This window comes from Natator depressus, chromosome 8, assembly GCF_965152275.1.
Source record: "Natator depressus isolate rNatDep1 chromosome 8, rNatDep2.hap1, whole genome shotgun sequence".
Taxonomy (NCBI): Eukaryota; Metazoa; Chordata; order Testudines; family Cheloniidae; genus Natator; species Natator depressus.
Window position 1 is genome coordinate 46,671,172 of NC_134241.1, and position 25,404 is coordinate 46,696,575.

Here is a 25,404-nt window from a genome sequence, read left to right on the forward strand (position 1 = left end):
TAGCGAAGTCAGTACAAACTAACATTTCATACAATGACTTGTTTATACAGCTTTATATACGATACACTGAAATGTAAATACAGTATTTATATTCCAGTTGATTTATTTTATAATTATATGGTAAAAATGAGAGAGTCAGCAATTTGTCAATGATAGTGTGCTGTGACACTTTTGTATTTTTATGTCTGATTTTGTCAGCAAGTTGTTTTCAAGTAAGGTGAAAAGTGGGGTATGCAAGACAAATCAGCCTCCTGAAAGGGGTACAGTAGTCTGGAAAGGTTGAGAGCCACCGGTGTAGAGCATGACTGTTGGTTTCTATTGGCTTTGCAAGTAAGGCAGCTTTTCTTCTTTTAACATTGCTGCAAAATTGTTTATGTGACAGTGTTTGTTATTTTACCTGAAGTAACAATCAAATCTGATTCAGAGGGAAGTTGCACAATAAAGATGGGAAAAGGTCAGCTTCCTGAATAACATTAAAGACATTTGTCAGAGTCAAGGAGGACTGGATTTTGCCGTTATCAACCCATTTCAGATTTAATTCTGCACAGGGAGGGGAAAAGGTCTTTGTCAATTCTTACTTTTGCTTTTTGGATCAATTTTCCCAGTGGGAAAGGAACACATACCGAAAGGATACAATGACAACAACAGAAGCCTTCAAGGCAAAGAGAGGTGGTCTTGATTAATAGGTAGAGCCAACGCATGAAAAACAGGATTTGTGTGTTCTCATCTGAGCTCTGCTACCAATGTCCTATGTGACCTTAAGGGAGTCACTTCACTTTTTTCTTGCTCAATCTACTCACAGGGGGATATAGTGATTCTTCAGCTGGAAGAGAAATTATAAGGAAAATGTCCTGTTTCCTAATGGTTTCCAAGTAAGAACGCTTTCCCCTCAGGAGACAGGCCCTTGACTGTTGTCTAACTCATTCCTTCTGTTCTCCAATCACTCAGCCTCTTCCAAACATGGCACACTTTCTAAAAATGTTCAGCTTAGAGAGATCCATTTATTGTTTTTTGTGTTGTTCAGTTGGATTTAGAGGAACACGGCTGACTTGTTCTAGTTTTAAATGCAGAAAAATGAAGGTACACTGAAAGTCTGAAAAGTATCTCGGTACTGTAAGTACTGTAACTCGAAAACTTACCCAGAATCCATTGCACTGATTTAGCTTGAGATGTCAACCAAAGAGCTTTTATCAGTACCGCATTCATTCAACAGAAGAGGATATTGATATATAATTTGCAAACTGGTGTGAGTTTTCAATTCTGGATTTTTGTGCACTGATTATCTTAGCATATCTTCCAACACAATAGTCAAAGCAAAGGTTGTATTAAGAGCCTGAAATAACTCTTGAAACTGGAGCATTTTGATAACAAACTAAATGGACAAATGACCCAAACAGTATTATAGGAGGCAAGATACAGACTAGATGGGTCAAGGGTCTGATCTATGACAGGAGGTGAGATGCCAGTGATCTGATGTGGAATTGCAGGGGGCAAGATGCTGATTAGAAGGATCAACAATCTGCTCTTGGTTGAGGAGAGGTGAAATGCAAGACTAGATGGGTCAGTGGTGTGGTCTGGTATGGTGGGAGGCCAGATGAGATACCAGACAAAATGCCCCAATGGTCTCAACCAGTGCAGCTCCTCCTTCCTTTCTGTATACACTGCCACGGGTGTGTGATGCTGGCAGACCAGGTGCCAGCTCATGCACAGGCCTTATTAAACACTGACAAACGCATAGCTGGAAACCAGTCTGGCTCACCTGTGTGTTAGCGTTTTTAAAATGGGCATTGGCTTTATAGAAATGTGTTTGGTGTTTCGACTTATGAACAGCTTGTGAGTTGCTGCCTGCATTAATCTCACTTGGAATATCAGTATCCCATGCTCTAAGGTAATATTTAAGTGTTTTGCTCTGTAACTACAAAAGTGTTTGTTTTGAAAGTGCAAACCCCTCCAGTCAGGAGAGAAGCCTTACCGAGGGTGAGATACTAGCTTACCACAAGAGGTGTCGCCTCCTGCCTAGCAAAAGAAGGCCCATAGACATCAGACAAGTCATCCCGGAACAGTGGACAAAAGACTTTGTTGATTGCTCCTCCAACACCCAAGAAGTGGAGACCTGCACAAACCCTTGTCCCATCAGCTTGAGCTCTGGGGGAAGGGGATAAAAATCCCTGGCAAGAAAAATTGCTACCATTATGCTGTTTGGACTCTGAGAGGAAAAGATTCCTGACATAAGCAAAGATCCCTGTGCACTTTGGACTTCTAGGGAGAGGGTAGGAGTCTAAGGAGAAGCAAGGGATCCCCAGCAGTGTAGCTTGGGTTAGCTCTAAAGAACAAAGAGAGCTTGCACATTACAGCAGCTTCTATCAGTGTTTGAAACCTAAGACTGTAACTCATTTGTGAGTATATATTTACCTGCTTTAACCCTTGTAAATAACTGTCTTGTTTCTTTTCTTCAGGCAGGTCGACACTAGACGTTTACAGCTGCAGCGCTGTAGCGCATCTGATGAAGACGCTCTAAGCCGACGGGAGAGAGCTCTCCCATTGGCTTAATAACTCCACCTCTGCAAGAGGTGGTAGTTATGTTGGCAGGAGAAGCTCTCCCACCAACCTAGTGCTGTCTACATGGGTGCTTAGGTCAGTGTAACTGCATCGCTCGGGAGTGGATTATTCACACCCCTGAGCGATGTAGTAATACTGAAGTAATTTTGTAGTGTAGACCAGGGTTTAGTTAATAAATCTTTTGTTAGTTTACTATCGGATTGGCTACCGGTATTGTCTTTGGCATGAGATTTGAGGTAAATTGACCCGGGGTAAGTGACTGATCCTGAATATTTTTGTGATTTTTGGTGTAAGGGTCCATCTATGACAAAGGCAGGCTCATCTGGGTGGCAAAGCAGATTGGCGTACCCAAGGGGACTGTCTGTGACTCCATTATAAAGGCTGTTAGAGTGCTTGTGGCTTTCACTCTCGATACCTGGTTGGTGAAATCGAAGTATAGAACTCACAACCAATTTGGGGTTTGTGGCCTGGTTTGTGGCAGTCTGCCCTGAGGCTGGCACTCATGCTCATGAGCCACTGCAGACAGTCTGACAGGGTGATCCAGAGTATGACTGACATGGAGAAGATATTGGTCTGTTTTACCTTCCCCTTCCCTTTAAAAACTAAGGTATTTCTCCTGTGCTTTTAGATTCCCCTGTTCACACCAGTTCTATGTCGGTGAGTTCGTCATCAAGCTTTTCCCCAGGAAATTCAGTGGATGGCCATCCTAGCTACATGGAGGCTCCAGTGAGTGCCAGAGTTCTTACATCTCCAATGAACACAACAGGGTCGCCTGCGAATGCGCTAGGCTCGCCATACAGAGTCATCACTTCGTCCATTGGATCTCATTCCGTTTCCCTGTCTTCACCTCCCGGCATGAATTTTGTTGCGCACACCAGCCCTCAGGTGGGTACCAGCAACTCTGTCCTTTTGCTATGGCTCATTATATTTCTGGGATGAATGACGGAGTTTGAACACTTAGTTTTCAGCTGTGCATGTTGTTTAGCCATTTACAAGGATCTGACCTAAAGAGGCCCTCTGATTGTTCCTAAATAACTCCCATTAATATGGACAGAGAGAATGGGCCCTTTTCTATTTTAATTTAGAGCTGGGTGAATAATTGATTTTTTCAGTTTGGTGGCAACTCCAAAAAAATGGAGAGGGGGAAAAAAAAAAGTTTGGGTTGAATCAAATCTGAATTCTTTTGGGAATCAGAAAAGTCTGTTTCAGGTTTGTTCCAGCAGGGGGCTGAGAATCTGGGTCGCCTACACCCCAGCTGAGAGCGCTAACCCCTGGGCTTCTTGGTCACAGAGGAGGGGTAAAAGATTAACAGAATCTTCTCCTCCTCTGGCCATTTTGGGGCTGGCCAAAACTATTTGTGTCAAATTTGCGACTAGTTTTGGGTTGACCAAAACTGCATTTTTTGTTTGATAAACTATTTGTTGGAAAACTTTTGCCCAGCTTTAATTTCCTTACATGCTGCGTACTGCATATGGCTTCAGCTTGTCTTTGAGTTTAATAATACTGTTTAGTGAGTGACAGTCAATTATAGTCACAATTTGCAACACCGATGAAAAATTGTCATAGAAATTTCAAATTCAAATAAAAAAATAGGATTTTTATTTTGCAAAGTTTTTTTTCCGATTTTTTCAACCTGTTTTAGTTATGTGCCTATAATTGGCCCTGGCTGGATCATACCCTACAGCATGCTTGTGATTGCTTTGTTCAGTCCATTGTTAACTAAATGCCCTGGCTAAAACTGGCAGGTGAGAGGCTTAATGGCAGCCATGATAAAGTATGTGGGTGTTGCTGATTTGTTATCATGCTAAGCTTTGTGTGAACCCTATTATTTAAAAACCAATTGTCCATTTCCGGCCTATACTCCTTGATGGCATCCCTGTAACTATGCTGAGATGACAAGAGATGTTTTCTGGTGCGGCCAGGGGCACTTTGTATTGGCTTGGAAGATGTTTCGATGCCAGTGAAGACAGCCCAAGAGTGGACTGAAATACCCCATGTGATAACTGGGCATCCCAACTTAATGCCAACAATGGTGGGTCTGATTCCCAGTTACACTAAGGCCCCATTAGGCCACTCTGGCAGTATAAAGGGACCATCAACACTCCCCTGAGAAAATCCCAGTGCAGGGGACCTCCCTGGCCTAAGGGCTCCCGATCCTCAGAGCTGGCCTAAGGGCTCCACACCAGCACTGAGTCCTGGCCCCTGGCGTAGGGGTAGATTGGTCGTGTAGTGGCAGTGCAGTGCTCTGTGGTTATTCTCTGCTTCCCAGGGCCTATAGGAAGTCATGGGAAACAGTGTAAATTCCAGCAGCCCTGAGGCACCTCTAATTTACACCAGGGATCACATGCGCACATAGGTTCAGAATACGAGGTGGCTCAGAGACCCTCCATCTCTGCCCTAAGTGCAGGAACAGAGTAACTGAGAACTGGGTCCAGGGTATTTTGCATAAGTGAAAATGACTGGCTGGAGTTAGCCTGGGGTTAATATTCAGCACCAGGGACAGGTCATGAGGGAGCAATCCCAGAGAACCAGCCACTGCAGAGGGAGAGAAATGCTGCTGAGTGACACAAGTGAGCATTAAATTTACCTGCCGGTTGCACATTCTCCCAGGCAAGCAGCTGCTATGAGGCTTCTGTGCACAAAATATCAGCAGTAGGAAAGGCACAGCTGGGCACAAGTGGCCTTGTACTGGGATATACGCTTAAGTTCCTCTCTTTTTGCCCCCCCATCTCTGGTTCCACTGACTTCAATGAGGCTAAGCACATGCTTAAGTGCTTTGCTGGATTGAGGACTGGGGCGGGGGTGGGGGGGGAGAGCGAGGACATGGCTTGGGCACAGTTTATGCGTTTTATTAGCCTGTGTTTGGAACGGCCTTGTCACTCACAAGTGGCGAGTTGTGCACGCCATCCTGAAGGAACACCAGTAACACCTCATTCATCTCCACGGCGTCGTGTATCCCCGACAGCTGCAGGGGGGATTCTGCCTCAGATCAGGGGAAATGAGGATTAACACTGCTGAAGAGAATGGGCCTCGTTCTCTGAGCACTTCCCCAGTGACATGCTGGTGTTACTCTGTTGATCTTGACGGCATGACATCAGTGTGCTAGAGCAGTGCTGTGGAGAATCAGGCCTAGTGGCCTTACACTAAGGGGGCCGCATCTTTAGCTGATTTGTGCCCCTCGCCCCCAATAGCTAGGAGAGAGCAGCTTCTGCCCTCTTTTGCATGCAGAGACTGCAGCTGCTCTTGGCTCTGGGACCTGGCTCCTTGCCTACCCTCCTTAAGACACACTTGTCCCAGAGCCAAGGACAGTCTAGCACAGAGCAGTCCCCAGAGGGCCCCTAACACCTTGGGGAAGAAATTTGTTAAGCAGCTGGGGTTTTTGATGCACGCACCATTTCCACAGTCCTGTCACCTACACACCATTTCCACAGCCCCACAGTTCCTTACAAGGAAGGTTTAAGTCCTCTGGTGTCTTTCAGTGATATACTTCTTTATCCCTGACTGCAGCCTGTCCTGGGTCACTTTCTGCAGCGCTTTGCCAATGCTGCCAGCTCTCAGTCCCTGTAGTTATGCAGCTGCACCCTGCTCCGTCTCATCAGCCTGGCAAAGGGAGTTTTGTTAAGTTGTTAGTGGAGGGGTGGAGAGGCAGGACTCTTGGGTCACAGTCCTGGTTGGGCCACTGATGCCACTGTGTGACTTTAAGCACTGTCACTGAAACAAGGATCATAACTGTAAGCTTCTTCCCAGGGTGTTATCTGAACCCCCACTGCATTCTTGGCTGTATAATCATACCTAGATCCTGCACTGTATTTTTCATCCATAGATCTCAAAGCACTTGATGAAGGAAGTCGGTATCATTGTCGCAATTTTACAGATGGGGAAACTGAGGCCCACAGCAATAAAGTGACATGTCTAAGGTTACTCAGTGGCAGAGCCAGGATTAGAACCCAGGTCTCCAAAGTCTCAGCATCCTAGCCACGAGGCCACAGTAGAATCACATGTAAAAATTGAGAGGGCAGTTGTGTGTCTCACCTCATCCTTGGTGGGACCTCTGCTAGAATATTGTGTGTGTGTGGAACAACTAAAAATAAGGGAGTGGAAAATAATATAAAGATTCAAGAGGCTAAGACTGAGGAAGCTATATTTATATAGTCCAGAAAAGAGAGGACTCTGGGGCCGGACAGGATAACCATGTATAAATAGCTTTTTCCATAAATGGAAAAAGAGAATTATGCTCAGATGATGGCAGGACAAAGGCTAATGGCCTGAAACTAAAAGGGAAGCTTAGGCTGCATATTAGGTAAATGTCTGTAAGTGTAAGAGAAAGCAGGTGGTAGAAAGGGTTCCTGAGGGAGGTGGTTCAGGGACTATGACTACAGAGAAGCAAGGACAAGTTGGATGAGATTGTTCTATAGGGTTTTGAGATCCTCAAATGCAAATTACTACAGAAATGCAAAATTTTAAGTGCTTGTAACATGAGCTACTTGGAATCTTTTATGTCAAAACTCTCCCTCCCCTCCCCCAATAAAAAATGGCCATTTTCCAAACCCCAGACTTCAGTTTTATTTTAAATGTCGTTAATCAAAATGTAAAAATTGAAATATATTCTTTCCCCCTTCTCTCCTGCGGAATGCAGCGGGGTGAAATATATCTGGGGTTCTTTTTTCCTTTTGTGGCTCTGTCGCTTTTTCAAAACGGCCTCAATTTGTGAACAGCGACAGAATGGCAAGAGAACAAATGAAAAAGTGGGGAAAAAGAAGCGAACCTGGATATTATTCATTCTATTACAGAGGGGGGAAGGGGGAGGCAAAAAATTGAGGGGAAAGGGAATATTAGGAATTTAGTCCATATTAAAATTTAAAAAAATCAGAAAAATATGAAATTGTTCTGTCAAGCCTGGAAAGGCACCCAACGGTGACATTTCTGCATTTTCCCTTCAGAAAAAAAAACAAAAAACAAAAACTAGCTCTACTCCTAACAATAGCATCCAAGTGTTAGAATATAAACATCTGGGGCCAGATCCTTGACACTGCTGAGCCAGCTCGGTGCCATTCCTATTGCAGCAATGCTGATTTAAAGCTGCCAAAGGTTTCCGTACACCTTTGGGATGAGCTGTGGAATGAAGGTCCTGATCGCTTGAGGTTCTTGGAAGTTCCATAGTGCCTTTCAGAAGGGTTGTGGCATCCAGGGATTCTTCCAGACCTACTCTACAGTAGGGGGGAGAATTCCACCCAAGGGGTTTGTTGGCATGAGGCGGGACAGGCAGAGGATGCATCAGAGGGACAGCTAGTGGTGGGGAAAGCTGTCACATCTCCTCTTGAACTTCAGCTCGCTCCAGCTATTGCCAAGGAATGGGGGGAAGTGACTGGACACTGCTTTGGATCTGCACACACAGCTGCCTGCCTGATGCGTGGCCCGGGGTGAGACATGTTGGAAGGGCCAGGAGAGCCATTTTTGACAGTTACCGCCATGAAAGGCCAGACATCCAGCTGGAACTGGAGGTGGGGTTGAGGGGAGGGGCAGAGCCATCAAGGACCTCAGGAAAAGCAAGATGGTGGTATGGGTTAAGGTGGACACTTTGTGTGAGTGGAAACCAGTGTGCAGGAATGGGGACACTCCAGACCTATGTTTCCTACTGCCCCACACTTTGAATTTGGAAGCCCATGAAAACATTGTTCCACCCATAAGCATGTTAGCCATAGTGTCTTGGTCGAATTGCAACCAGGTTAATTTCATCCTGCTTGCCTAAATTTCTTCTGTAATTTCAAGTAGAAGTCTTCTTCACTTACTGACCTAAATACTTGTATAGCCTTGCATTCTTAACCAGCTGCTGGCCTGCACCCCAGATGTGGCTGCATTTCAGTGACAGGTGAATGATTATATTTTACAGTAGGATATTTCAGGATGAAAGTTGCTGCTGTTACTTTACTGGGGCAGAGCTACTGTCAAACTTTATTACACAGGGGGAAAAAGAATGGGAGCTTGAGTCCTTTCCTTCAGCGCCTAGGATAAATCCAGAAGCAGCTTCTCTGATCAGGGCAGCAGATCTAACCTGTCATGTTGAGTTAGCAACTCCGAAGAGCGCACTTCACTTGTGTTCCCGCTAACAGAATGAGACAGCTGGACTTCAGGGATTCAGCAGGCAGGCTGCTAATGGATTTGGGTTCAAGCAGTTGTCCCAAATATCACACATCATTGCACTTAAAATGCAGGAACCAAGCTCCAAAGACATCGATGGCTAAAACCTACCCTCGCCCTTTGCTGCTGTTGTGATCTATGAGTGCAGCCAAAGAGAGGGGAAAAAATCATGATACCCACCTCCACATAACATTTAAAAACCTAAAGAATTCCTCTCTGTTCAGTGTCCTGGTGGGAGAAAGCCACCAAGGGAGGTTCTCTTGTTCTTTCCACTTTTTGAATGAGGTTAGGGCTCAGCACACTTCGGTTTATTACCGTCCATTCATGGGGGCGAGTCCTCTGTCAGGCAGAATGTTTCTTGGGAACAGGGGTGGTCAAAGAATTTCAGCCAGCCTTTTTCCAGTCTTCTCCTTCACTCCTTAAAACAGCAATGTCAGATCGTCAAGTCTAGGTTGGTGATCTAATTGATTGCCTTGGGTGACGTGGATTGGATGGCAAAAGTATCGCAGGGCTATCACTGCTTGAAACATTGCTTGATGAGGTGTTCAAAAGTTTGCAGTCCATTTCCACAGTCACAAACAGGATTGTGCTTCAGTCCTCATTTATGGTGGGGGCAGGCACATCTGACAATGCAATGTGCAGTGATGGTTCAAAATTGACCAAGGGCATGAAAAGCCCATTTTTTTCAATGAAAAATGACTTTTTCACAACACAGAAATTTTCACGAGGAACATTCCATTTTTAATCATTTTTCGTTTAGTTTTTGTTGGTCTTTGAGGGGGTCAACAAGCATGTGGACCAAGGGGAACCAGTGGATATAGTGTACTTAGATTTTCAGAAAGCCTTTGACAAGGTCCCTCACCAAAGGCTCTTAGGCAAAGTAAGCTGCCACGGGATAAGAGGGAAGGTGCTCTCATGGGTTGGTAACTGGTTAAAAGATAGGAAACGAAGGGTAGGTATAAATGGTCAGTTTTCAGAATGGAGAGAGGTAAATAGTGGTGTCCTCCAGGGATCTGTTCTGGGACCGGTCCTAGTCAACATATTCATAAATGATCTGGAAAAAGGGGTAAACAGTGAGGTGGCAAAATTTGCAGATGATATAAAATTACTAAAGATCGTTAAGGCCCAGGCAGACTGTGAAGAGCTACAAAAGAATCTCTCAGAACTGGGTGACTGGGCAACAAAATGGCAGATTAAATTTAATGTTGATAAATGCAAAGTAATACACATTGGAAAGCATAATCCCAACTATATATATAAAATGATGGAGTCTAAATTAGCTGTTACCACTCAAGAAGGAGATCTTGGAGTCATTGTGGATAGTTCTCTGAAAACATCCACTCAATGTGCAGCGGCAGTCAAAAAAGCTAACAGAATGCTGGGAATAATTAAGAAAAGGATAGATAATAGGACAGAAAATATCATGTTGCCTCTATATAAATCCATGGTATGCCCACATCTTGAATACTGTGTGCAGATGTGATCACCCCATCTCAAAAAAGATATATTGGAATTGGAAAAGGTTCAGAAAAGGGCAACAAAAATTATTAGGGGTATGGAATGGATTCTGTATGAGGATAGATTAATAAAACTGGGACTTTTCAGCTTAGAAAAGAGACGGCTAAGCGGAGATATGATTGAGCTCTATAAAATCGTGACTGATGTAGAGAAAGTAGATAAGGAAGTATTGTTTACTACTTCTCATAACACAAGAACTAGGGGTCACCAAATGAAATTAATAGGCAGCAGGTTTAAAACAAATAAAAGGAAGTATTTCTTCACACAATGCACAGTAAACCTGTGGAACTCCTTGCCAGAGGATGTTGTGAAGGCCAAGACCATAACAGAGTTCAAGAAAGAACTAGATAAATTCATGGAGGATAGGTCCATCAATGGCCATTAGCCAGGATGGGCAGGAATGGTGTCCCTAGCCTCTGTTTGCCAGAAGCTGGGAATGAGTGATGCGGGATGGATCACTTGATGATTACCTGTTCTGTTCATTCCCTGTGGGGCACCTGGCACTGGCCACTGTCGGAAGAGAGGATATTGGGCTAGATGGACCTTTAGTCTGACTCAGGAGGACCATTCTTATGTTCTTAAAAACCAAAACCCTGGAAAACTTTTAGTTTTCAAAAACTAGGGTAAATTATTTTAAATTTTTCAATGAAAACTGGAAAAACGTTGACAAAACTGAAAAATGTTCTTCATCTTTGAAAACCGGTAAAAAAAAATTGGGATTTGAAAATGGTTTTGGTTTAAGAAGGGAACTTTCACAGAAAGGGCATTTTATTCACAAATCACCATCATTATGGACTGGAAATCCATCAGCCACTGAGCAATTAATGCTCTGATTGTCTGATGGATAAAATGCTTCAGTGCTAAGCCATTAGCGTTTAAAACTGTAAGCAGCAAACGCTTAGCCAGTTTCCTAAATGCTAAGATGCTCTTGGAGTCAGGATTTAAATTCCAGCTACAGAACGGTGTCCATGCTGCTGTCATATGTGTAGTGTTAGAAACGGGAATTCTCTTGCCTCTGGTATGTCGGATTATCACTCATGTCTGCTTGCTTGCCTGGAGCTTGCACATGTGCTGATCTGCTCCTGTGGCAGCTTGTCATTTTCCTTCTTGAACCCTGCCTGGAATGTGCACTCTGACCTGCACAAAGGAAAGCTCTCTAGACGCAGCAGGCAGCGCACTCAGAAGAGAGCAGGCCGGCTGCTCCAAGCCCCCTTCGGAAAGCCCTGGAGGGATGCGAGAGACACCTGTGTCTCTGAACAAGTCCTGCAGATATTGCAAGAGGAGGGGTTCATGATTGGAGCGTACAAGTCTGCCATTCGCCCGTGCTTGGGTCTCGTGGATACGGAGGCTATGGATGCTTGACGCATTTTACCCAGATGACCTGCCAGCCCGGGGGGTGCATTCCCCAAACTCATCTGCTGCAAGCTGAAGCACTGCCATAGCCACCAATTCAGGTTTAGAGCACAGTGAGAGAACATAGGGACATCACAAGTGACAGAACACATGCTAGAGCTTTATCCTGTGTTAATTCATAGATCCAAAGTGTGCCCATCCACTGAAGGATGTAAACTGGCTGTCATGCTATGTTCTCAGTATGAAAGTGCTATGGCTCTGCAGCCTGGAAAAGGTCTTCCCAACTACTGATGTTTCAAACTGAGCTGAGCCATAACAAGAGGAGGATTCAGACATGCTCAAAGCATTTTCTCTAAAAGAAGAAAAGTCCATTTCAGCAGCTCTAGAGTTCATAGAATCATAGACTCTCAGGGTTGGAAGGGACCTCAGGAGGTCATCGAGTCCAACCCCCTGCTCAAAGCAGGACCAATCCCCAACTAAATCATCCCAGCCAGGGCTTTGTCAAGCCTGACCTTAAAAACCTCAAAGGAAGGAGATTCCACCACCTCCCTAGGTAACCCATTTCAGTGCTTTACCATCCTCCTAGTGAAAAAGTTTTTCCTAATATCCCACCTAAACCTCCCCCACTGCAACTTGAGACCATTACTCCTTGTTCTGTCATCAGCTCCCACTGAGAACAGTCCAGATCCATCCTCTTTGGAACCCCCTTTCAGGTAGTTGAAAGCAGCTATCAAATCCCCCCTCATTCTTCTCTTCCGCAGACTAAACAATCCCAGTTCCCTCAGCCTCTCCTCATAACTCATGTGTTCCAGTCCCCTAATCATTTTTGTTGCCCTCCGCTGGACTCTTTCCAATTTTTCCACATCCTTCTTGTAGTGTGGGGCCCAAAACTGGACACAGTACTCCAGATGAAGCCTCACCAATGTCGAATAGAGGGGAACGATCATGTCCCTCGATCTGCTGACAATGCCCCTACATATACATCCCAAAATGCCATTGGCCTTCTTGGCAACAAGGGCACACTGTTGACTCATATCCAGCTTCTCGTCCACTGTAACCCCTAGGTCCTTTTCTGCAGAACTGCTGCCGAGCCATTTGGTCCCTAGTCTGTAGCGGTGCATTGGATTCTTTCCTCTTAAGTGCAGGACTCTGCACTTGTCCTTGTTGAACCTCATCAGATTTCTTTTGGCCCAATCTCTAATTTGTCTAGATCCCTCTGTATCCTATCCCTACCCTTCAGCGTATCTACCTCTCCTCCCAGTTTAGTGTCATCTGCAAACTTGCTGAGGATGCAATCCACACCATCCTCCAGATCATTTATGAAGATATTGAACAAAACCGGCCCCAGGACCGACCCTTGGGGCACTCCACTTGATACCGGCTGCCAACTAGACATGGAGCCATTGATCACTATCCATTGAGCCCGACAGTCTAGCCAACTTTCTATCCACCTTATGGTCCATTCATCCAGCCCATACTTCTTTAACTTGCTGGCAAGAATACTGTGGGAGACCATGTCAAAAGCTTTGCTAAAGTCAAGGACAACACGTCCACCACTTTTCCCTCATCCACAGAGCCAGTTATCTCGTCATAGAAGGCAATTAGATTAGTCAGGCATGACTTGCCCTTGGTGAATCCATGCTGACTGTTCCTGATCACTTTCCTCTCCTCTAAGTGCTTCAGAATTGATTCCTTGAGAACCTGCTCCATGATTTTTCCAGGGACCGAGGTGAGGCTGACTGGCCTGTAGTTCCCAGGATCCTCCTCCTTCCATTTTTTTAAAGATGGGCACTACATTAGCCTTTTTCCAGTCGTCCAGGACTTCCCCGGATCGCTGTGAGTTTTCAAAGATAATGGCCAATGGCTCTGCAATCACATCCGCCAACTCCTTTAGCACTCTCGGATGCAGCGCATCCGGCCGCATGGACTTGTGCTCGTCCAGCTTTTCTCAATAGTCCCAAACCACTTCTTTCTCCACAGAGGGCTGGTCACCTCCTCCCCATGCTGTGCTGCCCAGTGCAGTAGTCTGGGAGCTGACCTGAGCTGAGTTAAAAGCAGCCTGACAATAACAAACTTCACAGGAACTGGGGGGAAAATGACTGAGATAGAAAGCAGAGCTGGGCACAATCAGGAATCAAACCTGCACATCCAAACACTCTAGGGGTGTTTGAATTTGGAGCTAAATTTTGCAAATGACCCTTCATCTCTATAATGGACCAAACCAAAACCATGGCTCCAAAGACTCCTGTGCTTTGGAGTTATCCATTGCCTGCATGCTGTTTCGGACCACCTCTGTTCCAGGATTGGTGTATATATGTAAATAAAGCAAGTTACGCTTAAGCTAGGCCTGAATTCCGTTTGCCAATTTCTCCTCCACTGGAAGCTGACCTGCATAACCCCAGACCCTCCACCACTTGGCAGGTGGGGCAACACTGACAAGATCATTAACTTCTTAAAGGGGGGTGCATGTGTAAATGTATGTTGTTTTGCTTTTATTTCTTCAAGGTGCAGGCTAGAGTGGGTCAAAAGTTGAACTAATTTCATGAAAAAATTCAGAGGGTTTTTATTTTCAAGCATTGTTCAAAATGGAGCCTTGTTTCAATTTTTTTTAAAAAAATATTCTCACTTTTTTAATCAAATATTATTTCAAATTTTTGTATGAGAAAATGGCATTTAAAATGGTGTAAAAATTGGTGTATCAAAAACCTTGTTGTTGATGTATGAAGAAGTTTGAAATGTCAATAAAAAGGAGAGCTGGCTGGAACATTTTTGACCCAATTTCATTTGGTTGAAATACACTATTACATTGAAGCTGAAAAAATTCCCTGGCGAGGAATTTGTTTCTGCTAAGTTTTCCTCTGGAAGGTTTTTTGGGTCCAGGGCAATCTGGTGAGTGTGGTCATTTCTGAGTGGAAAGACAGAGGCTATGTCTATACTACCGCGGGATCGACGCTGCTGCGATCGATGCACCAAGGGTTGATTTTAGTGGGTCTAGTGAAGACCCGCTAAATCGACAGCAGAATGCTCTCCGGTCGACTCCAGTACTCCACCAGGAACGAGAAGATGAAGGTAAGGCAATGGGAGAGCATCTCCCGTCGACCTAGTGTGGTGTAGACACGTAGCTGGAGTAACTTAGGTTGACTTATCATGGTAGTGTAGATGTAACCAAAGTCTCACTCTATAACCCAGAGGCTGGGGTATGGGCAGATCAGATTCAGATGTTTGAGTCAGAGTGATCCAGGATGTAGAACTGGGCTCTGAATCAGGCAGAGCAGTGGCTTGGCATGTGGGTCTCCCTCTGCCCCATGTCCCAAGCACCTGTTTGTGCTGTGCTGTGATTGGAGCCCTTGACCCCAAAAACTTTCCTGAATTGAAAATATCCCGAAGGTTTTGTTTTCGTTCCTCGTGAGGAACAAACGACATTTCGAAACCTTGAAAATTGCCGCCAAATGGAATTGGTGTCCTCCAGACAGCTCTCATCAAAATTCCCTAAACTTTTCATGAAAAATTGCAACAATGATCTTTTTCTTTTTAAACCTTTTTATTAAATAAAAGACTGTTTTGTAACAAAAACACTTTTCCAGGAGAGAGGCCAACCAGGTCTAACTGAAAATATGTCCTGAGATGTATCTGGACAGCCCCTAGCACAATGTTTAGATCTTTGGACACTACTGCAATGTGAATCTTAAATAACCATAATACAGGCTTGTCTCTCTTTCTTTTTCTAGCTCAATGTCATGAACAATGTCAGCAGCTCTGAAGACATTAAGCCCCTGCCAGGCCTCCCAGGGATTGGAAACATGAATTATCCCTCCACTAGCCCAGGGTCCCTGGCCAAACACATCTGTGCAATCTGCGGGGACAGATCATCAGGTACATGATTCCGATTCACTATTTCAGTGGAGCAGCTTTAAGCAAAGCGAGCCTTCCCTGGGCCTTGATGAGAAATTTGCATAAGAAGCAACACTAACGAGGTTTGCTGAGGGATCTTGCTAGAAAATACTGATGCCACAAATAACACGACCCGATTTATTTTGCAAATTTCCTGCACATAGCTCTGTCAATGCACCTTGCCCCTGAGTAGTAGCATTATTGTTTTACCAAGGCACCTCACTACCGAGCCCTCTAGCACACGCTGCTCTTCCTGTTCTGGGCCCCTAGCGGGCATTGTACCAATGCACCTCAATCCTGGTGGGAAGTATCCCAGACCATTTCTGCCCCCAGTCCTGTCTCCCTCCCACCCATCCCTGTCACTGCACCTGAGTCCTGGCCTGCAGCACTCGCTATTTTTCCAGGATGAGACTCTGTACAATTTGTACTAATGCGCCTCCACTGCAGTCTGCAATAGCCCAGCTAGTCCAATCCAGGGTCTCTCTTGGCCTCGCTAAGTATGCTGAACGCTGCCCGTTTCTGTGCTGGTTTTGTGATGTGCACAAACGGGGACTAGGCCGAGACCAGCAAAAAGCATTTCTGCTGCCACTCAAAGTCAGGACGAAAAAGCAAGTCTCCAAAACTGCATCGGTAGAGCCAGTCCAAACTCCTCCCCCATCAGTCTTATTTAAAGGGCACCTCTGACTAAGGGAAAAAGACAGTACGTTGATCTGTGACTTCTTCTCCTCGTGTTCTCAGGGAAGCACTACGGGGTGTACAGCTGTGAAGGCTGTAAAGGGTTCTTCAAGAGGACGATAAGAAAGGACCTTATCTACACATGCCGCGATAACAAAGACTGTCTAATAGACAAGCGTCAGCGCAACCGCTGCCAGTACTGCCGCTATCAGAAGTGCCTGGCTATGGGTATGAAGAGAGAAGGTAGGTAGTAATAGACACCGGGGTGGGTGTATAAATACATATGCTGGGTGTTAGTGTGAGGAAGACGTGGACCCCTCATTACCTTCCAGGACTTGTGGGATTCCAGACAGCGGCCGCTGGTATTTCAGGAGAGCTTCATAGACAGTGTGAGGACCCACCCTTTCCTCAGCCCCTAGCTGCGCAGGCACCCAAAGCACAGCCTCCTCTCGGACGTGGAGCTACGGGTCCCAGTTCTGCTCCAAAGGTTCAGGCAGAGCGTCCTCTCATACTGCTCCATGGCTGTGTCAGCCCTTGGCTGGTTCTAATTCTCATAGCAACCCAAGCTCTCTCCTTTCCAGAAAGGTAGACAGTGGCCTCCCAGAGGCATCTAAAATCTATAACAGGGTTCATCACAGCTTCATGCCCTGAGGGATTCCTCTCAGCAGACCCACACACAGTGGAAACCCATCACCGAGGGTTTCCTCCCCTAGTATGTGTCTGCAACAACCATCAGTTTAGTCATTACCAGGGAGAATTAGAGATAAAACAGGAGTCTCTGCAGCTAGTGCTAAAGGACTAAACCCCAGAGCCTGAAGGTGTTTAGGTGCCTAACTCCCATGGGGGCATCCTTTCAGAGTTAGGTGCCTAAATACCTTTGAGGATCTGGACCTATGGCCACGAGGTGGGAACTGTAGCAAGACGACTCGAATCCTCTGTGGATCAGGCACTGAGCACATGCCACATAAGTTGCGCTGGCTCTGCATGCCCCAGCCATTTCTCAGAGGCCTATGTTAGATCAGCCCTTAGGCTGCTCTACATGTAGAAATTGGCTTGCAGGTAATGAGACTGTGCTAGGCCTTTCCTTTCACACACTGCGCTGATGTCTCAGGTTCAAGCGCCCTGTGACTTTCCCAATGTTCGTCTTGTCCTCCAGCCCTGGTTCTCACTATCAGAGAGGGAGGGAGTGGTGTTTAATGAGGACGAGGACAAGGTCAGGAGGGGCCATTTTAGGGAGGGGGGAAGATAATCTGTGTGGACGGTCACAGGGTGAGGAGGCAGGGTGTGGTCATTGAGGGAGATGGTGAGGAGGGGAGGGGAAGAGCTAAGTGGTGGGAAAGAATTGGGGTGGGGAAGGAGGGTCCAATGGAGTTCAGATGAGGAGGAGTGGGAAGGGATTAGAATATCATGTTGGGAGAGAAGCCCACCGTTCCTGGGGGTCAACTTGGGATGTGAGAAAAGGTGGGGTCGTGGCTGGAGACTCCTGCTGCAGGGGTTCGGTGAGTACCAAGGAGCAGGAGATGAAAAGCTCATGGGTGACTGTGATCTCATCTGAGATGGAGTGAGCGTTCCAGAGGGGGCAAGAGGGATGGAGGGAGGGCAGGGACGTGGGTCAGGTTGCCAAGGCAGGCGCCAGTGGGGCAGAGGGAAAGTGTGTGAGAGGTGGGAACCGCTGGAGGGGGCAGCTAGGCTGAGTCAGGTGATACTGGAGGTGAAGGAGGGTTTGGAGGTGGGATGGGGAGTGGTAGGGAAGGGGAATGAGATGGGGAGATAGGGCCAAAGGGAGGAGTAAAGCTGGGAGGGGGGTGGGAGGAGAAGTGGGCAGTGCAGCAGAGGATGTGAGAGAGTCCAGGGCATTGTGGACATTGGTCAGATTGGTTCATCGCCCCTATGACTCAGCACCGATCGCCCAGGTAGAGAAACCATGAAGCGGTGGCTTCCTGTCAACGAAGCAGGCTGAAAACCAGTTATGCAGAATCAGTCAGGCAGGCAGAGCTCCGCTAATGCGGGGCATGATCAACTAAGGAACACATTAATTATGAGGTGAGTGTGTCAAGTAATTAGGCAGGGAATTAATTATGCAAAGACCAGCTCAAATAGGCAGGAAAGGGGAAATGTGCAAAGCAGAAATCCAATTGCCGGGCACTGAGTCAATGGGGCAGGGAGTTACCCAGTCAGGCCGTCTGGGAGATTAGTGAGTGTCCCGTGGCTGATTGGAGCAGTTATGGAGAGAAGCAGGCAGCCAGTGGGTGCAGTGATGGTGGCTGTGTCTCAGACAAGCCCTGTAAAGGGAGGTGCAGCTAGGCCAGTCGCACGTTTGTGCAGGGGCAGCGTGGCCATTGCTCCACCCCTCCAGGAGGTGTCACATCCCCTCTCCATGTGTGCTGAGCCAGCCCTCCCTTCTCTCCTCCTCAGGGGGAGCCTTGTGCTGCAGGCAGAGCTAGGAGGGAGCAGCCCCTGTGCCGCAAGCAGTGCTGGAACCGCTGGGCTAGGGCGCTGGGCAGAAGCACAAGACGGAGGAGAATTCATGCACCTGCTTCTTCACCCTTGCACGGCCATGCAGGCAGCTGGGCACAATCTGGCCATGAGTCAGGAATGTTAATAGAGGGCTTGTTCCAAAGCCCGTTGAAGTCAGTGCAAAGATTCCCATAGACTTCACTGGGCTTTGGATCAGGCTCTTAGCCAGTCGCAATGCACACTATGTTGACCTTTCAGCCAGCATTGCAGCCTTGTACAGGTGCACTGTGGGGACAAAGCCCGTACCTGCAAAGCTAGGAGGCCTGTATTTGTGCTCACGGGTACATACGGTTACTCTCCGCTGCATACTCTAAGCAAACAGCGGTTGCAGACTGTTGGGCGTCTGAGCACGGGGCGACAGGAGCATGCTGCCCTTTCCTGCGTCTGCACACTGCGAGAGCACAAATGTCTGATGACTCTTCATGCTCTATCTACAAAAATAGCTGCTGTCAGAGCACCGAGCTGAGCCGCTTCCAGCTGGAACGACGCAATGAGCCGCACAGCTCAGCCCAGCTGAGATCTGGCCCCGTGAGCGCCTGCATTTTGTTCTCCTTGTCCCTTTCCATTGTTTTTGGTGAGAACCCTGTTGCTATAGTTTCAAAGGACTCCCTTTCTTCTCCAGCCCAGAGCCCATGTGTGGAGATACTTGGGGATGCAAATAGCTCAGGAGTAGCATCCTTCCACTTCAGCAAAGCGACTGAGGCTGTGTGCACTTCCCCAGCTCTGCTGAGCCGCCAGAGCAGAGTTCTGCTCCAGTGACTCTCCTTTCAAAGGTTTCAGAGTAGCAGCCGTGTTAGTCTGTATCTACAAAAAGAAAAGGAGGACTTGTGGCACCTTAGAGATTAACACATTTATTTGAGCATAAGCTTTCATGAGCTACAGCTCACTTCATCGGATGCATACTGTGGAAAATACAGTGGGGAGGTTTATATACATAGAGAACATGAAACAATGGGTGTTACCATACAAACTGTAACGAGAGCGATCAGGTAAGGTAAGCTATTACCAGCAGGAGAGCGGGGAAGGGGGAGAAACCTTTTGTAGTGATAATCAAGGTGGGCCATTTCCAGCAGTTGACAAGAATGTCTGAGGAACAGTGGTGTGGGAGGGAGGGGAATAAACATGGGGAAATAGTTTTACTTTGTGTAATGACCCATCCACTCCCAGTCTTTATTCAAGCCTAAGTTAATTGTATCCAGTTTGCAAATTAATTCCAATTCAGCAGTCTCTCCTTGGAGTCTGTTTCTGAAGTTTTTTTGTTGAAGAATTGCCACTTTTAGGTCTGTAATCGAGTGACCAAAGAGATTGAAGTGTTCTCTGACTGGTTTTTGAATGTTATAATTCTTGACGTCTGATTTGTGTCCATTTATTCTTTTACGTAGAGACTGTCCAGTTTGGCCAATGTACATGGCAGAGGGGCATTGCTGGCACATGATGGCATATATCACATTGGTAGATGTGCAGGTGAACGAGCCTCTGATAGTGTGGCTTATGGGATTAGGCCCTATGATGGTGTCCCCTGAATAGATATGTGGACACAGTTGGCAACGAGCTTTGTTGCAAGGATAGGTTCCTGGGTTAGTGGTTCTGTTGGGTGGTGTGTGGTTGCTGGTGAGTATTTGCTTCAGGTTGGGGGGCTGTCTGTAGGCAAGGACTGGCCTGTCTCCCAAGATCTGTGAGAGTGATGGGTCGTCCTTCAGGATAGGTTGCAGATACTTGATGATGTGCTGGAGAGGTTTTAGTTGGGGGCTGAAGGTGATGGCTAGCGGCGTTCTGTTATTTTCTTTGTTGGGCCTGTCCTGTAGTAGGTAACTTCTGGGTACTCTTCTGGCTCTGTCAATCTGTTTCTTCACTTCAGCAGGTGGGTATTGTAGTTGTAAGAATGCTTGATAGAGATCTTGAGTGTTCTCCACCCCTACCTTCAGAACCATATTCCCTTTTAAAGCAGGCATGAACAGCCAGCCAGCTTCACAGGTCTCTCCTGGTGTAGGGAAAAGACAGAGCCAGCTGGTATTTATACAACACCGCACAAATAGGTAGGTGGGTGCCGTACAACCCTGGCCGTTTCAAACCTGTTGTTATCCTCCCGGAGCAGGCAGGGCTGCTCTGTAGTGCCCCCTGCAGGGCCACATGTGGTATTGCAGCCGTTCCCCACCTTTGTTGGCAAACTCTGGCCACTGACTTGGGGCAGGGGACGCTTGGCATCAGTCTATGGACAGAAACCGCAATTCAGGATTCATCTGTCTGCACCTTTAAGCAAAGAGGGAAAAATTATCTTTCAAAATACAAGAGCTTAGCTGCAGTGCTTAGGGCAAGGCCCTAGCCTGGACCTGGGTTCTGGGTTAACTCTGAGGAGCAAATCCTCTCACCCAGTCTCACCCAGCCCTGACACTGCATTCTTATCTGGCCTGCTGGTTCTGGACTGGTCAGTATTTCCTTCTCTGGAAGATTGTGTTGCTGGTCACCGGGTCTGAGTGGATTTTCCTTGGGTGGAGTGTGTCAGGGCACTGATGGCTCCAGCCTGGGGGTGGAGAAGGCCTGATAGATCCTGTGACACTTGCCTCTTCTCTCCCTTTGACTGAGTAGAAGGATAGAGTGACCTTCCACCACTGACCAGCTCTACCACTCTGGTCTCATTTCAGTTGTGGGGTGTAGTGTGCAGGGGCTGGGTGGTGTTGGTGGCCTGTGATATACAGGAGGTCAGAGCATGTGATCCGGTCATCCCTTCTGGCCTTAATTGCTGTGACTCTGCGACACTGGTATCAAGGGCGTGACTTACAGCATAGCCCATTTCCTGCTCAGGGCATGACTAGGTATGTTAGAACTGGATACCACTGTAGCAGGGACTGTGCAGGCTTCACAATGGCAGTAATACACTCGCAAACAGCATGATTGGTTGGTTAGCGTTATCCTTGCTGCCCTTCAGAGCCCATCGGGGCTGATCCGAAACCAGCCAGTGGGGAGGGGGACACTGATGGGACAACCTACGAGAGACAGGATGCTCCTGCCCTTCTGGGGATGCGTTTGCTGCCACTGCAGTTCTTCCAGCCGCTGTTGTCATGGTAAGTGAGAGGCTCGGGCATGGATGCAGCCTGTGGCGTGTGAGGGCAGGCCCACGCCCCTGACCACCTCCTCTCTCTAGTACCCCCTGTGATTCTTTACACTGGAGGATGCCTGGGCTGAAAATCAGTGTAGCCAGCTGAGCTAGTGCAAGGGACCACACAGAAGAGGGCAAGGGGAGGGACAATCTTGGCGAGGTGGCCTTAGAGCCGGTCGGAGGGTAAGGCTAAACTGGAGCTTTGCCCTCTGTCTTTAGGCCACTCCTCTCGTTGCAGGGTGATTAATGATGCTCTGTCTCAGCGGCTTAGTGCAGCCACTGCCGGCGGGAGGTTACACTGCCAGTTGTGAATCAAAACCTAATTCAGAGCACAGCTCTCCGCGCCAGCCAGGTGCCAAGTGATTTCAAGGAGTTAGAAATTGCTGCTGCTTTCTTTTAAAGTAATGATAAAGCTGACAGCAGGCTGCATGCAGGGGGAATAAACTCCACAGACGGACAGCGTGAGACGGACCCTCCGGAGGATCTATGACAGGGGCGGGCAAACTTTTTGGCCTGAGGGCCACATCGGGTTTCTGAAATTGTGTGGAGGGCCGGTTAGGGGAGGCTGTGCCTCCCCAAACAGCCAGGCATGGCTCGGCCCCCACTCCCCATTCCGACCCCCCCTCTTCTCACCACCTGATGGCCCCCCCGGGACTCCTGACCCATCCAACCCCGCCGTTCTCTGACAGCCCCCCAGGGACCACTGCCCCATCCACTCCCTCTGCTCTCGGTCCTCTGACTGCTCCCAGACCCTCCATCCCTAACTGCCCCCCGCCACCCCATCCACCCCCCCCCTTCCTGACTGCCCCCTCCAGGACCCCTGCCCCATCCAACCACCCCTTCTCACTGACTGCCCCCAGACCCCTTGCCCCTAACTGCCCCCTGCCCCTAACTGCCCCCCACCAGCCCATCCACCCCTCCTCTCCTTCCTGACTGCCCCCCGGGACCCCTGCCCCCATTCAACCCCCCTGTTCCCCTCCCTCTGACTGCCCCGACTCCTATCCACGCCCCTGACCACCCCCCAAACTCCCCTGTCCTCTGTCCAACCCCCCTCTGGAGCTCCGGTGGCTGGTGGCACGGCTGTACCAGGACAGACAGCCGCCCCGCACAGCACAGAGCACTGGGTCAGGCCAGACTCTGCAGCCCTGCCGCCCAGAGCATTGTGCTGCGTGGTGGTGTGGCAGCGGGGGAGGGGCCGGGAGCTAGCCTCCCTGGCCGGGAGCTCAGGGGCCAGGCAGGATGGTCCCGCGGGCTGGATGTGGCCCGTGGGCCATAATTTGCCCAGCTCTGATCTATGAGATTTCCGGGGGGATTGCTGGAAATAGGCACTAGAGCTTCAGACAGGTTCCAGGACCTAGGGGACAGGAAGAAGAATACGGGAATCCCGAAGTGCCGGTGTTTGTGGGGCAATGTCAGCTTCCCATGAGACAGAGACAAGTGTTGCTTAGCAGAACTGGAAGCTATTGTTGGGTGAACCTCAGGAAGGTCGGAGTTTGGCCAAGTATCCAAAAGATTAGAAGCTGATCAGAACCTTTCCCAAACGCTCTCAGGAGTCGGGGCCCCGCTGTGCTAGCTGCTGTGTACACACGGCCCCGCTCCAGAGAGTTTACAACCTAGGACCACAGGTGGCTGGGCCAAGCAAGCCGATGGGAGAAGCACAAGGGAAGAGAGAGACCATTACGACTAAGGTAATAAGCAGTGATCACAGCACATCAGGAGTGAAAGCTTGACCTGAGTGAGGAAGGGTTCAATGGTTAGAGTTCTGGCCTGGGCAGTTAGACTGTGGTTCCAGTCTTGCTCCACCAGAGCCATTGTGTGTGCCCCAGGGTAAGCCACTAGGTTCTTGTCTAGAGGAAATTTACCAGTACAATTATAGCACTATTCTGGAATAGGAGTATCCACACAGGGCATTATGCCAGTTATACCAGTATAACTATGGCAGTATAATTTATGCTGGTAAATTTCCCTGTGTACACAAGCCCTTGATCACTCTGTGCCTCAGTTTCCAATCTGTACAGTGGGGAAAACAGTACTTCCCAATTGCACAGGGATGTTGTAGAGATAAATACATTAGAGATAGAGGCGTTCAGATACTCCGGTGACAAGGGCTGCATAAGTATATTAGATAGATAGACCTTATTGAGGTGAATGAGAGTTTTGCCATTAACATTAACATCAACAGGGCCAGAATTACATCCCAGCTGGCTAACCTCCTAGGTCTCCGCAGCTGACTACAGATCTCACGAGAACAGACTTTCTGGTGAACCTTCATGTCCTTCCTCTTCCTGGTTGGGGGAGAAATGCCGTGAGAATGGGCTTTTCCATGGTAGCTTGGTGCATGCCTCTTGGCCGGAACCCAGGAGTGTAAAACCACACAGGAATAAAAACCAAAGAGAGCCGTAGATCATTTCAGAACAAGGTGGAGAGCTGAGAGAGGGCTTTTATTCCTACGGAGCTACTTGGGGAGCCTGGAGCTCCACTTGCTACAGAGCAGTTATGCTAGTTTATACCAGCTGGGCCTTATGCTCTCATTCCTCGGGCTGTTCCAGTTATTCATGTAGCTCCTCGTTCCAGGGCTCCCCTCCTGCTGGGTTACAAGGAGGATCTTGAGTCCATTGACTCACCTTCAGCCAGAAAAGGGAAAGCCAGCAGAATCAAGCTTTTCTGAAACCAGTTTACAAGAAGCCTTCTGCCCCATGGCTACTCATAGAAGTGGGCTCAGGTGTGCCAGAGCCATGTGATTAGTTAGCACACCTGCCAATTATGCATAGGAGAAGGTCAGGGCAGAGCTGATTCCAAGTGACAGCACCACTTCTGTTGGAACCTGTGCCACATAGATTAGCGGTTACATCTCATTTGTTCCTGCAAAAAGGGGTGAGGAATGGTTGCTACGTATCACCACCTTGCCCAGGAGTGCGGGAAGAGACCTTGCTAAAGCCCATTGCAAGAAATCTTCTCATTAGCCTTATCTCTTCAGAAAAATAATTGTGCAGAAAAAAGTCGTATGTTAACATAACAATCTGGTCATAATATGATCAGATCCCCGGCCCAGCCTTGCCCCACACCAGTGCTCTTGCTACAACTGCCTACAGGGTCACATGTGAAAAGAGCTCATCTTCCAGTGCACACATCAAAATCAAAGCCAGGGCATCATTTAATTATCATTAGCATTGTTTTATGTCACACCGATGATGTCATTCTCTGTGTCCCTGCCCAACAAACATTAGATTAGACTGCTCAAAAGCAATACTTTAGTTGGACAAGTCAGTCTGTCTGTAAAACAGGAATATAATACAATGGGTGTTGGGAGAACAAGTACATTAAAGATTGTGAGGTACTCAGGTACTGTGGGGATGGGGTCATCTAATATCTAAGATAGAACTGATTTGGATAAATAGGAACTGAAGCAAACCTTTGCCTCAATCTTTTGCCAAATCTTAGACCATAGGTTTTCCAGGGCCGTACTCATTGTAATTATGTCAATTTACACAGGCTGAATATCGAGCTTTAAAGATTTTTTAAAATATTTCATACATTTGATTTTTAAAATGCCTTTAATAAAAATATTTGCGCATTTCTGAATGTTCAGCTGAGATGGAAGTGGATTATCTCAGAAAGACATCTCTTATGAAATTCCCAGCCCAATTATGCAGACC

At 47.5% G+C, this 25,404-nt stretch overlaps 1 protein-coding gene across 4 annotated transcripts in view; it reads left to right on the forward strand.

The window, feature by feature from the left end:
- Positions 1-25,404, forward strand: part of RXRG (retinoid X receptor gamma) — a 110,602-nt gene that overhangs the window by 73,027 nt on the left and 12,171 nt on the right. For all 4 annotated transcript variants that reach the window (XM_074960940.1, XM_074960941.1, XM_074960942.1 and 1 more), the window contains exons 2-4: positions 3,188-3,444; positions 15,297-15,441; positions 16,198-16,377. In XM_074960940.1, the coding sequence (XP_074817041.1) occupies positions 3,188-3,444; positions 15,297-15,441; positions 16,198-16,377 (582 nt within the window). The remainder of the gene's footprint in view (positions 1-3,187; positions 3,445-15,296; positions 15,442-16,197; positions 16,378-25,404) is intronic.